We start from the raw sequence: 13,642 nt of genomic DNA on the forward strand, positions 1-13,642 counted from the left end.
TAGCTTTTTTCACTGCCTGCTGTACCTGCATGCTTACTTTCAGTGACTGATGTACAAAGACACCCAGGTCTCGTTGCACTTCCCCTTTTCCTAACCCGACACCATTCAGATAATAATCTGCCTTCCTGTTCTTGCCACCAAAGTGGATAACCTCACATTTATCTACATTATACTGCATCTGCCCACTCACCTAACCTGTCCAAGTCACCCTGCATTCTCATAGCATCCTCTTTACAGTTCACACTGCCACCTAGCTTTGTGTCATCTGCAAATGTGCTCATGTTACTTTTAATTCCTTGATATCGGCAAGTTGGGCTGAATGGCCTGTTTCTGTGCTGTGTGACTCTGACTATATAGCTCTGGTTATTGAAACCCATGGCTTTAAGTACAAGCAGGTATCATACCAGTAAGTCCAGTCCACCAGCAAGTAAGTCTTCATTCAGTAAAGCAGGATAATGTGCAACAAGATGTGTATTATTTATTTCTTCCCTTTCTGAAGTTCATTGTCCATGGTACATTCATTCACAACCATCACTGTGATACACCCACAGCAACAATATTATTAAGAAATATGTACATTTAAAGCAACAACTATGTAAATAAATCCACAAAAAAATCTAGGTTTTTAATCTGCTGTACAAATGAAATGAAAAGTTTATACAAGGCAATATTTCAACAAAATTGTAACAATCCGACTGGGGATCTGCAGACAAGATTGACGCTGAGCAAAATTAATTTTGTGGGGAACTTTGCAAAGCCAAATCCAGGGAGTGTGGCTGAGTCTCGTTACCACTTCATGGGTTTAGTGAGTGTTGCCTGGACTGGGGGCAATTGCAAAATGAGGGGAACTGATCCTGCCATGCCTACCCAACAATTTAGCAAAGCTCAGATCCCAGATACAAGGCTACCGTCCTTCAGTAAGGATACCCCTGGAAGACATGTTCATGGATACGAGAGGAGGTAGGGGGTATGCAAGAGTGTAAGGGAGAGAGGGAGATAGAGAAACAGAAAGGAAATGGGAGGAGAGAGAAACAGGAAGGAACTGAAGGATATTTCACATTTTCCTTGGACATAGGGAGCCATTCGGCCCATCGTCTGACGGCTCCTGGATCAATCCCACCCTCCCCCCACTTATCTTGTTGTAATTTATTCTCTCTCAATACTCCATGAGGCTCCTCACATTATCCTACCAGCCACCTGTACTAGGAGCAATTTACATTGGCCAAATTAACCTACCAGCATATCTGTGAAGTGGGAGGAAACCAGAGTATCTGGGAGAAACCCATGTGGCTGTGTGGAGAACGTGCAAACCCTGTGGACATGACCAGGGATCAAACATGAGCTGCTATTACACTGTGTCCCCACTAAACAGTATAATCCAGGACTGTATAACCCAGCCAGTGCCCTAGTGGGAGGGTGTGAGAGAAAAGACCATTGACCTGAAGTGTCAACTCGTTTTCTCTCTCTAGAGATGCTGTCTGGGTATCTCCAGAACTGACAGAGAGAATTAACCAGATGTTGACCCCTTAAATGAACCCCCAATACCCACCTCTCCCAAATTATATCCCTATAACGTATAAAATTGTAAAAGAACTGGACAAGCTAGATGCAGGAAAAATGTTCCCAATGTTGGATGAGTCCAGAACCAGGGGCCACAGTCTAAGAATAAAGGGGAGGCCATTTAAAACTGAGGTGAGAAAAAACATTTTCACCCAGAGTTGTGAATTTGTGGAATTCTCTGCCACAGAGGGCAGTGGAGGCCAATTCACTGGATGAATTTAAAAGCTCTAGGGGCTGGTGGAATCAAGAGATATGGGGAGAAGGCAGGCACGGGTTACTGATTGTACATGATCAGCCATGATCACAATGAATGGCGGTGCTGGCTCGAAGAGCCAAATGGCCTCCTCCTGCACCTATTTTCATCTTCCATCACCTGATGAAGGTATCAGATCGTGCATCTGTCATGATGATTATAGTTTATGTTCTCAAAGGAGCAATGAGTTTTTAAACCAGACAGCAAAGCACAGCTGGTGGAGCTGCTGCCTCACAGCACCAGTGATACGGTTTCAAAACATGACTGCGGGTGCTGTGTGCGCGGAGTTTGCATGTTCACCCTGTGATTGCCTGGGTTTCCTCCGGGTACTCCGGTTTCCTCCCACATCCCAAACAGGCCCAGATTGATAGGTTAATGAGCCACTGTAAATTGGTCTGAGTGGGAATGTGGGGAAAATAAATAAGGTTGATGTAAGATTAGTTAGTGTAGATGGGTGCCTGTCATTGATGCAGTGGGCTGAAGGGCCTCTTTCAGTGCTGTGTAATCCTATGACTTTGGGAAAGACTACAACATGTAAATATCTGGAAACACCAAGCATTATTCCTTAGTGATAGTGATAGACCAGAGCAGATATGAATGAAATGTAGGACCAGATCACTGCCATCCGTGGAGAAGGGCAGGCTGTGTTGGAGAGTGGAGCGGTGAAAGGTTACACACCTTATTGCAGGATTAGTGCAGCAGAATCACAAACATGGCATCTCACAAAGAGAACTCGACTGTTTTGGCATCAGCAGCTACTGACGGCCATCTGACCCGTCATTATCACCCTGAAAATAAACACTTGGAGCTTTACAGTTTCTTTATGCTCATCAAATCATCCCCTTCAGAGTCCTGAGTAAAGCACTAAGTGCTGGAGGAACTCAGCGGCTCAGGCAGCATCTGGAGAGGGAATGGACAGGCAAGGTTTTGGCTTGGGACCAGACCTCAGACAGAAACATCGCCTATCCATTCCAGATTCCCAGATGCTGCCTGACCTGTCGGGTTCCTCCGGCACTTTGTGCTTTGCTCAGGATTCCAGCATCTACAGTTCCTTGTGTCTTCCCTTCGGAGTTACGTTCAAGCAACCTGTCCCCGATACCATGACTGCCCCGCCATGTTGCCAATGTACTGCACATCTGGAATACCCGATGCCAATAACCCAATCTCAATGCGAGACCCAAGAGAAGTAACTGTAACCAGGAGCTTAGGAGGCACCTTCAGTTTAATCCACGCCGATTGTGACAAGGCCCTGGCCATGAATTCCTCAAGTGGGAAGTTCTGTAGCGAGAGTTGTTAATGGCGTTAGCTAGAACTGTTGAAGGTAGCGTGCCCATGAGGAACATCTGGACTAAGACAAGGGGAAGGAGGTTAGATCCATTGCTTCCAGGCAACACCAGGCATCCCTTGCAGATCCATCACCCACCAAACCATGAACGATCCTGACCCACACAGTAGCTCAGACAGCAAGGAGACGGACTCCAGTCAATAAAACTATAATTTCTCCAAGCCTCTTGAAAATAAACCAGAGAGTTTCTTCTATGCAGCCACCAGTTCAGTTATGTAAGTGCGACCAAACTGCACTACCCTTTTTGACAAAACTTTTTTGTTTTCCACGGATCTGAATGAAACCAAAATATACAAACAGCAAAGTGTGACGCGCAGTGCCACCAGCGGCTTCCCAGCGCTGGGAACGCCAGGATCACCCACTTCCCTTTCCCATTTGGTTGACCTTTCTCGGGAACGAGCGGCGCTGCTAATGGTCGCTGAGCCGCCATTTCTGCGACTCTTCCTGCCGTGCGTCGGGCTGGATCTGGTTCCTCATCCCACCCAGGACGTTGGACGTGGCCTCTGTCGCCACGATCAGCGGCTTCACCACAGAGGGGGGGATCTGCCTCAGCACTCCCCCCACCGCCCCCGTCATCCCTCGCTGCTCGTGCTCCCGCGTCGCCGTCTCGTAAATCATCTGTGCCGTGTCCGTGAACCCCTGCACACCCGCACAGGGAAGAACACAAGGTCATGGGTCAGAGGAGCAGAGTTAGGCCACTCGGCCCCTCAAGTCAATCATGCCTACTCCATCTCTCCCTCCTAACCCCATTCTCCTGCCTTCTCCCCATAATCTCCGGCACCCGCACTAATCAAGAATCTATCTACCTCTGCCTTAAATATATCCACTGACTTGTGGCCTCCACAACCTCCTGTTGTAATGAATTCCACATATTCACCACCCTCTGACTAAAGAAATTCCTCCTCATCTCCTTCCTAAAGGAACGTCCTTTTATTCTGAGGCTGTGACCTCTGGTCCTAGACTCTCCCACTCGTGGAAACATCCTCTCCACATCCACTCTATCCAAGCCTTTCACTGTAAGTTCGATAAGTTTCAATGAGGTCCCCCCTCATCCTTCTAAACTCCAGAGAGTGGAGGATGGTAACATTTGCCGCAGCCTCACCCTGTGCTACTCCAGCAACCAGCTCAGAGTTCAACAACATGGAGCCAGAGCATAGGGCAAGGATGGGTGAGTGGGAAGGGGTCTGTTGCTACTCCAGCAACCAGCTCAGAGTTCAACAACATGGAACTGGAGCACAGGGCAAGGATGGGTGAGTGGGAAGGGGTCAGTAAACCATTGGCTGATCATCAACACTTTGACTGAATGAATGAAGGATCCAGCATGGAAACAGGCCCTTCGGCCCACTGAGTACATGCTGACCATCGATCAACCCTTCAAACTAGTTCTATGTTATCCTACTTTCTCATCCGCTCTCTACACACTAGGAACAATTTACAGAGGGCCAATTAATCCACAAACCCGCACGTCTTTGGGATGTGGGAGGAAACCGGAGCACCCAGAGGAAACCCACGCGGTCACAGGGAGAGCATGCAAACTGCACAGACAGCACCCGAGGGCAGTATCGAACCTGGCACAATGAGGCAGCAGTACCACCCGTTGGGCCACTGTGCCATTGATACAGATGCAACATATTTGCTTACTACCTCTCCTTTATCCTCTGAGTCCTAGTATATTCTTTATCCTTGCTGTGAGATAGTAGCTGTAATGTGCTCACATTCAAGATTTAGATTCCAAGAGGATGAGGAGTGCAGATCAAATTGTGTACAAAGTCATGAGGGGAATAGATCGGGTAGATGCACAGCGTTTTTAGGCCAGAGTAGGGGAATCGTGGACAAGAGGACCTAGGTTCAAGGTGAAGGGGAAAAGATTTAATAGGAATCCGAGGGGTAGCTTTTTCACGCAAAGGGTGGTGGGTGAATGGAACAAGCTGCCAGAGGAGGTAGTTGAGGCTGGGACTATCCCATCGTTTAAGAAACAGTTGGACAGGTACATGGATAGGACAGGTTTGAAGGGTTATGGACCAAACGCCGGCAGGTGGGACTAGGGTAGCTGGGACATTGTTGGCCGGTGTGGGCAAGTTGGGCTGAAGGGCCTGTTTCCACACTGTATCACTCTGTGACTCTATCAGGAGACATTCACAAGGCCTTTGACAAAGTTCTACATTGTTGTGGTCCAGGAACAAGTTCTGTCCCGTCTAAGTCCCAGTCAACTCAGGGGAAGTTAAAGTTACCCACTGTAGCAACCTAGCTTTTCTACCACAGTGAATATCCTCACATTTTTCCACGTTATACTCAGTCACATTTCTGCCCACTGATCCTGCTTTTTACATTTATATCGATATCTGGCCCATCCTCACAACTTGCATTTTGACCCATCTTTGTATAGACAACAAATTTGGCTACCCTACCCTTGATCTCTTCACTCACACAGATTATACACAGTGGAAAAGTTAGTTTAAATAAATCGTTAAATATTTTAAATGATCAGCCATGATCACATTGAATGGCGGCGCTGGCTCGAAGGGCCGAATGGCCTACTCCTGCACCTATTGTTTATTGTCTGTTGTAAATATACACCGATCAGCCAAAACATGATGACCACTGACAGGCGAAGTGAATAACATTGATTATCTTGTTACAATGGCACCTGTCAAGGGGTGGGATATATTAGGCATCAAGTGAACAGTCAGTTCTTGAAGTTGATGTGTTGGATGCAGGAGAAATGGGCAGGAGTAGACTTTGACAAGACCTGAGCGACCTTGACAAGGGTCAAATTGTTATGGCCAGACGACTGGGTCAGAGCATCTCTGAAACGGCAAGGCTTGTGGGGTGCTCCCGGTCAGCAGTGGTGAGTACCGACCGACAGTGGTCCGAGGAGGGACAAACCACAAACCGGCGACAGACAGGGTGTTGGGCGCCCAAGGCTCATCGATGCGCGAGGGCAACTAAGGCTATCCTGTCTGGCCCGAACCGACAGAAGGTCGACTGTGGCACAAGTCACAGAAAATGTTAATGGCGGTCACGGGAGGAATGTGTCACAATACACAGTGCATCGCACCCTGCTGCGTATGGGGCTGCACACGGAGGACCAACAGCATATTAGGCAGGTGGGCATAATGTTTTGGCTCATCAGTGTTTATAACTGAGATTCTGACATGTCTTTGTATATTAATTTTGTAGCTGCAATGGAATAATATTGTAAAAATCATTAAAGCAAATACTTGTAGTGAAATGGTACAAATAAAATGGTGTTAAAGACTGAAATAATGCTAACTGCTGTTATTAATAAAGCATTAATTTTAGTGCAGAACAGAAAAAGCAGGCAACATAATCGAAGAGGCGTTGCATTCTGCCATTCCTTCTTCTCCCTGCTCCTGTTGGGCAGAAGGTGCCCACACACGCCCACGCTGCTCTTACCTCTTTCACGAGGTCGTACGCTTTGGCCACACCTTCCCGTAGGTCGACGGGCTGATGAGCCAGTCGATGCTGAGTGATGCGCTTGGTTCTCATCAAACCCTGTATGTTGCTCCCTGGGGACACCATGTCGTAGGCTGTCTCAGCCGCTGCCTGAAGACAATACAAGTTGGGGTCAAACATCTCACAGTTAGTGTCATTACAGTGAAGACGCCCTCCTTGGTTTCCACACTGGATTTATGAGAGATAAAGTCCTCTCTCGGGCTAGGACATATTGCTTGGAGCGGATGATTTTATAGCGGTAGCAGATAGTGTGGATGCACAGTCATTTTCCCAGGGGAGGGGAATCAAGAACTAGAGGACATTGGCTTAAGGTTAGAGCCAAAAGATTTAATAGAAACCTGAGGGTTCCTTTTTTTAAACACAGAGGGTGGTGGGTTTATGGAACGAGCTGCCAGAGGAGGTAGTTGTGGCAGGTACTATACGACATTCCATGGATTGTCACCTTGTGGTGGTGGAGAAGCTTGTGTGGTCAATAGACAATATGTGCAGGAGTAGGCCATTCAGCCCTTCGAGCCAGCACCGCCATTCAATGCGATCATGGCTGATCACTCTCAATCAGTACCCCGTTCCTGCCTTCTCCCCATACCCCCTCACTCCGCTATCCTTAAGAGCTCTATCCAGCTCTCTCTTGAAAGCATCCAACGAACTGGCCTCCACTGCCTTCTGAGGCAGAGAATTCCACACCTTCACCACTCTCTGACTGAAAAAGTTCTTCCTCATCTCCGTTCTAAATGGCCTACCCCTTATTCTTAAACTGTGGCCCCTTGTTCTGGACTCCCCCAACATTGGGAACATGTTTCCTGCCTCTAATGTGTCCAATCCCCTAATTATCTTATATGTTTCAATAAGATCCCCCCTCATCCTTCTAAATTCCAGTCCTGAGATCCTGAGAGCGATGCCGTCTGGATCTACGCTCCTGGTAGGGTCACCCATGGCGGTAAGGTCGAGGGGGAGGTCCCTGACAAAGAGCAATCCAACCAAGACCTCAACGGTGGAACAGGCGGAGGGAGGATGACGGCTGACTTTAGTGGAGCGTCACAACGGCTGGGAAGGCGGATGGATGAAGGCTGCAGCAGAAAAGGGTCCCCGGTCGTCTTGGACTCCATGCCACTGGATCCTGACCCAGATCTGTCAAGGACCGTGTGGTGGCTGTCTGTGCATCAGTCTCCCCACGTTAAACAAAGTCACGCACAGGCGTCCTACAAGGACAGTCACGCTCGCTCCGACTGACCGCCGATAATGATGAAGGAGATTTGAAAGATATTTGTACAGGTACATGGGTAGGAAAGGTTTCGAGGGATATGGGTCAAATGTGGGCAGGTGGGACTAGCTAGGATGCGGCATCTCGGTCGGTGTGGGTAGGTTGGGCTGAAGGGGCTCTACAGTCTACATTACCTGTATAGTTTGTACCAGTCGGTTTGTCAGCTCAAGGGCAGCCATGGCGGTGGATGTGCCAAAGGAGGCAGCTCCTCGCTGGAGACCCCTCACAATGCGCCCGTCCCTACGATACTGTTCGATGGGCAGCCACACCAGGTCCTTCAGTCCTTGAACTAAACACAGACATGGGACAAACACCCGTCTACAAAGCAGACTCCGTCAGTACATGGTCCATGAAGCAATTACTTGTACAGAGAACAGTACAGCACATGTACAGGCCCTTCGGCCCACAATGTCTGTGCTGAACATGATGCCAACTTAAACATCTCCTCTGATCCATATGCATGTGCCTATATAATAGTCTCTTAAACACTATCACGTCTGCCTGGCAGCACGTTCCTGGCACCCACCAGCCTCTGTGTAAAAAAACTGCTTTACACTTTGCCCCTCTCTCCTTAAAGCTATGCCCTTTAGTCTTTGTCATTTACACCCTGGAATAAAGGTTCTGACATAATAAAGGCGAGACTCCTGACGGGTACCCGTAAAAGAGACCACATCACCCCGATTCTGGCCTCTCTCCACTGGCTCCCAGTACAGTACAAAATCAACTTCATGCTCCTCCTATTCACATACAAAGCCCTAAACGGGCTTGCCCCCCCCCATATCGAAAATCTTCTAACCCACCACTCTATCTCCAGGTCCCTCAGGTCGGCTGACTTGGGGCTACTGACTATCCCGCGGTCTAGGCTTAAGCTCAGGAGTCACCGCGCCTTTGCGGTTGCAGCTCCTAGACTGTGGAACAGCATCCCTCTCCCCATCAGAACTGCCCCCTCCATCCACTCCTTTAAGTCCAGGCTCAAAACCTACTTCTATTCCGTAGCGTTTGAGGCCCTCTGAGGGGGCGCTGTGAATTGTTTATGTCTGTGTTGATAGGTTTGTGTGCCATTGTGTGTTCTTTTTTAGTACCAGCACTGATGTACAGCACTTTGGTCAACGTGGGTTGTGTTTAAATGTGCTATACAAATAAAATTGACTTGACTTTACCCGCTGAGTTACTCCAGCAATGTGTGTCCATGTTCTCCAGAGATGCTGCCTGACCCACTGAGTTACTCCAGCAATGTGTGTCCATGTTCTCCAGAGATGCTGCCTGACCCAGTGAGTTACTCCAGCAATGTTCTCCAGAGATGCTGCCTGACCCACTGAGTTACTACAGCATCTTTGACTCGTTAACGTTCTTCACATCATGAACACTTACCCAACTGGACCAATGAGTGCATGGGTCCAATGCCTCCAAGGATACCAGGCAGCTGATTTTTTCTGATGTCAGTTAGCCACTCATTAAGTGCGTAGGAGACCAGCTTGTCCACTCCCAACAGCCTGCAGAACAAGCAGTGTAGTGTAATGTCAGAAGGAAGCAAGGTCACTGCAGAAAGGGGACTTGCTACCTCACGGTCATCTACCTAAGTGGTCAGAGGCCAGAAACGCAGAGGTTTCTTCTGGAGATTGAGCAATGATGAGAAAGACTCGACGGAGCAGAATGAAAAGCTATCAAAACTACTCTGGCTAAAAATCAGAATGGACCTTCCCGTTCTCTTTTCAGCATGGATGTCGAATCTCGATGTGCTTCCATTCCCCTTCAGGATGGCATTAGGGCCCTCTGTAACACTGTAGAACACAGATCCAATCAATCGCCCTCTACTAGCACGCTCCTCTAACTGGCCGACCCTGTTCACACCCAGAACAACTTCTCTTTCTACAAGTCAGAGGTGGGGTCCTGAGCACCAACATGGGTCCGACACCTGCCTTAGCAATGGTGGAATGGCAACTTTCCGACTTTTCCAGTGACTTCTTTCCCAATTGCCATTACTACACAGGGAGTCGGAGCGATCTTACGCAGACCCAACAGAACAGATCTTCCAGTCGTTATTTCCAGTTTAATTAGTTGTTTATTGAAGTAGTTGTACAAACAAGGAGATGAACATACCAGGCTGCACTTATTCCGCATACAAGTCATGGCCGGCTGCTCTGTCCCTGGTCTGTCCAGTCGCTGGTCTGTCCAGGTCTGGTGAGAACTGTATGCTCTCTGTCCCTGTGTCTACCCACTCCCAGTCCCTTATGCCCATATATATTCACCACCCTGTACATCTATCGACCGCCCCCGAGAGCCCATAATAATACGCCAAGATATATCTCAACAAAATAATATAATATGCCAGCAGTAGCTAACCTAAACATAAATGGCTCCCACAGTTGGCTACATGGAGCGGTCCTTCCTGCAACCCTACTCTGACACCACTTCCCCACAACATCAACCACTGCGTTGCTGCTGCCTCCTGCATCTGAACGCAACACGTTGATTTTATTAACTTTGCTACTGACTTCCACCCCAGCCTCAGATTTACTTGGACCATCTCCGCCACCTCTCTGCATCTCACTGTCTCCATCTCTGGAGCAAACTAACATTTACCCGGAACTAACCGACTGGCACCGTGACCGAGGCCACTCCTCCCACCTTGACCCTCCGTCTCTCCTGCATCTGATCTGGAGACGAAGCTCGCCACCCCAGGACTTCAGAAAGGTCCTGGACTCTGAGGAAACACGGCTCTGCCTCTGCTGCAGTGGTGGATGGAGCTCTCACCAGCAACCCTCCATCTCATGCACCTCTGCTCCCACCCAGTTGCCTTGGTCCTTACCTTTCACCCCACTCCCCTGCCCCAGCTACGGCAGCACTAGCACTAAAACGTGATGTTCAGACCCACTGTGCTCTTACCCGTGTCTGTAGCACAACCTTCTCAGCTTCAACTCTGAGCAGTTCAGCTGAGCCAGTCCAATCAGGATTCCAGCCAAGGTGCCCTGAAATAGGAAATGTTTAGGTAACTTAGTGATCAGTGCACACAGCACCATGATCATTTTCAGTAACTAGTAACCAGTTTCAGTAACTAGTAACCAGTCTCAAGAAAGATCCTGACCTGAAACGTCACCTGTCCATGTTCACCACAGATGCTGCCTGACCCATTGAGATACTCCAGCACTGTCTGTTTTTTGTAAACTAGCATCTGCAGTTCCTTCTATCCTCAGTAACCATGGCTGCTGTTCACACCTCTCAACCTCTGAGATCACGCATTCTATGAACTATGGATTGTCTTTAGTTGCATTAAATATTTCTGTTTCTTTGCATGCATATTGGGGTTTTTAATTTGTTGGATTTTTGTTTATTAGAGCTGAACTGCTCTGGGCTGAAGACAAGTGTAGGTCCCTTACAATCAGAGACAGGTGAATTTAAAATGGGAAACAAGGAAATGGCAGAACAGTTAAATGAGTACTTTGGTTCTGCCTTCACTAAGGAAGACACATATAAAATTCTTAAGAGGATTAGACAATAGGCAATAGCTGCAGGAGGAGGCCATTCGGCCCTTTGAGCCAGCACCACCATTCAATGTGATCATGGCTGATCATTCCCAATCAGTACCCCGTTCCTGCCTTCTCCCCATACCCCCTGACTCCGCTATCCTTAAGAGCTCTATCTAGCTCTCTGTTGAAAGCATTCGGAGACTTGGCCTCCACTGCCTTCTGAGGCAGAGAATTCCACAGATTCACAACTCTGACTGAAAAAGTTTTTCCTCATCTCCGTTCTAAATGGCCTACCCCTTATTCTTAAACTGTGGCCCCTGGTTCTGGACTCCCACAACATTGGGAACATTTTTCCTGCCTCTAACGTGTCCAACCACTTAATAATCTTATATGTTTCAATAAGATCCCCTCTCATCCTTCTAAATTCCAGTGTATACAAGCCTAGTCGATCCAGTCTTTCAACATACGACAGTCCCGCCATTCCGGGAATTAACCTAGTAAACCTACGCTGCAGGCCCTCAATAGCAAGAATATCCTTCCTCAAATTTGGAGATCAGAACTGCACACAGTACTCCAGGTGCGGTCTCACTAGGGCCCTGTACAACTGATTGGACAGGCTAGATGCAGGAAAAATGTTCCCGATGTTGAGGGAGTCCAGAACCAAGGGTCACAGTTTAAGAATAAAGGGTAGGCCATTTAGGACTGATTTGAGAAAAAACTTTTTCAGCCAGAGTTGTGAATCTGTGGAATTCTCTGCCACAGAAGGCAGTGGAGGCCAATTCACTGGATGTTTTCAAGAGTTAGATTTAGCTCTTAGGGCTAAAGGAATCAAAGGGTATGGGGGAAAAAGCAGGAACGGGGTACTGATTGTGGATGATCAGCCATGACCGTGTGGTGGCTGTCTGTGCACCCACAAAGTCACGCACAGGAGTCCCGACTCTATGGAGGGGACAGTCACACTCGCTTCCAGTGACCGCCGATGAAGATGTTGTTGGTGATAAGGCATGCCTTCAGCACACATTCTCAGCTGCACCACAGTGGGGCAAGTGCAACACTGCACAGATTGTGAGGGGATTCCACTGAACTTTGTTAAATCATGAAGGGCATTGACTAAATGAATGGAGAGGAGCTGTTCCATTGGCAGAAGAGCCAACATTCAGGGGACACGGAATACAAAAAGAACGAGTGGTAAATTAAACCACAGCTCGAGCACAATCGTTATTTTTACCCTGTAAGTCGTTAGGGGGTAGAGTGGAGACAGGTTCAATTGCAGCATTCAAATGGAGGAACTGGAAAAGCACCTGACATCAATCTTCATGGATATTCCTCTCCAAGTTAGTAATGGACTATAATTTTAGTTTAGTTTAGAGATACAACGCGGAAACAGGCCCTTCGGCCCACCGGGTCCGCGCTGACCAACGATCCCCACACACTAACACTATCCTATACCCACCAGGGACAATGTTTACATTTACCCAGCCAATTAACCTACAAACCTGTACATCTTTGGAGTGTGGGAGGAAACCGACGCAAGTAACGGGGAGAACGTACAAACTCCGTACAGACGGCACCCGTAGTCGGGATGGAACCCGGGTCTCCGGCGCTGCATTCGCTGTAAGGCAGCAACTCTACCGCTGCACCACCGTGCCAATGGATGAGAGTAAATTGCTTGTTCAAGATCTATTCACTGGCTGAATGGAATTGCACAAACAGCACTCGGCAGATAGTATCTCACATCCTCCACAACTTACCTGATCCATGGACATGTGCTTGCCATGATAGTCCAACCGAATCGGCACCTCCGATGTGAAGCGAAATTCCCTGGAATGAGAAAAAATTAATTGGTTTTCTACATTTTCCATTGTGCTTTGACATATTTCAGAGGCAACCTAATCAGGTGAGTAAACCGTACACTGGACGAGACTGTGCAGGAAGGCTGAGTGGGCAGGGTTTAGCGTTGATGGGCAGGAGAGAAATAGGACATGTCTGTGGGTCGGCACAGTGGCTCAGCGGTAGAGTTGCTGCCTCACAGCGCCAGAGACCCGGGTTTCATCCTGACTTCAGGTGCCTTCTGTACACAGTTTGAACCAAAGATACTAGAGGTTAGTAAGTAAAACCCGCCGTTCGCAATGCCTCTCGCAGTGTAATTAGTGTTTTGGGGGAATCCATGAGGTGGATAAGGAAGGGCAGCCAAGAAATGATGGGAGTGATAGGAACAGAATTAGGCCATTTGGCCCATCATCTACTCTGCCATTCAATCGTGGCTATTCTATCTTTCC

At 48.2% G+C, this 13,642-nt stretch overlaps 1 protein-coding gene across 3 annotated transcripts in view; it reads right to left on the minus strand.

The window, feature by feature from the left end:
- Positions 1 to 463: 463 nt before the first annotated feature.
- The window catches only part of atg2b (autophagy related 2B), a 103,771-nt gene continuing 90,592 nt past the window's right edge, over positions 464 to 13,642 (minus strand). For all 3 annotated transcript variants that reach the window (XM_078406992.1, XM_078406991.1, XM_078406990.1), the window contains exons 37-42: positions 13,115 to 13,184; positions 10,783 to 10,865; positions 9,268 to 9,389; positions 8,031 to 8,185; positions 6,576 to 6,725; positions 464 to 3,797 (exon numbers count right to left, since the gene is read on the minus strand). In XM_078406992.1, the coding sequence (XP_078263118.1) occupies positions 3,567 to 3,797; positions 6,576 to 6,725; positions 8,031 to 8,185; positions 9,268 to 9,389; positions 10,783 to 10,865; positions 13,115 to 13,184 (811 nt within the window). In that variant the 3' untranslated portion in view covers positions 464 to 3,566. The remainder of the gene's footprint in view (positions 3,798 to 6,575; positions 6,726 to 8,030; positions 8,186 to 9,267; positions 9,390 to 10,782; positions 10,866 to 13,114; positions 13,185 to 13,642) is intronic.

This window comes from Rhinoraja longicauda, chromosome 10 (genome assembly GCF_053455715.1).
Source record: "Rhinoraja longicauda isolate Sanriku21f chromosome 10, sRhiLon1.1, whole genome shotgun sequence".
Classification (NCBI taxonomy): Eukaryota; Metazoa; Chordata; class Chondrichthyes; order Rajiformes; family Arhynchobatidae; genus Rhinoraja; species Rhinoraja longicauda.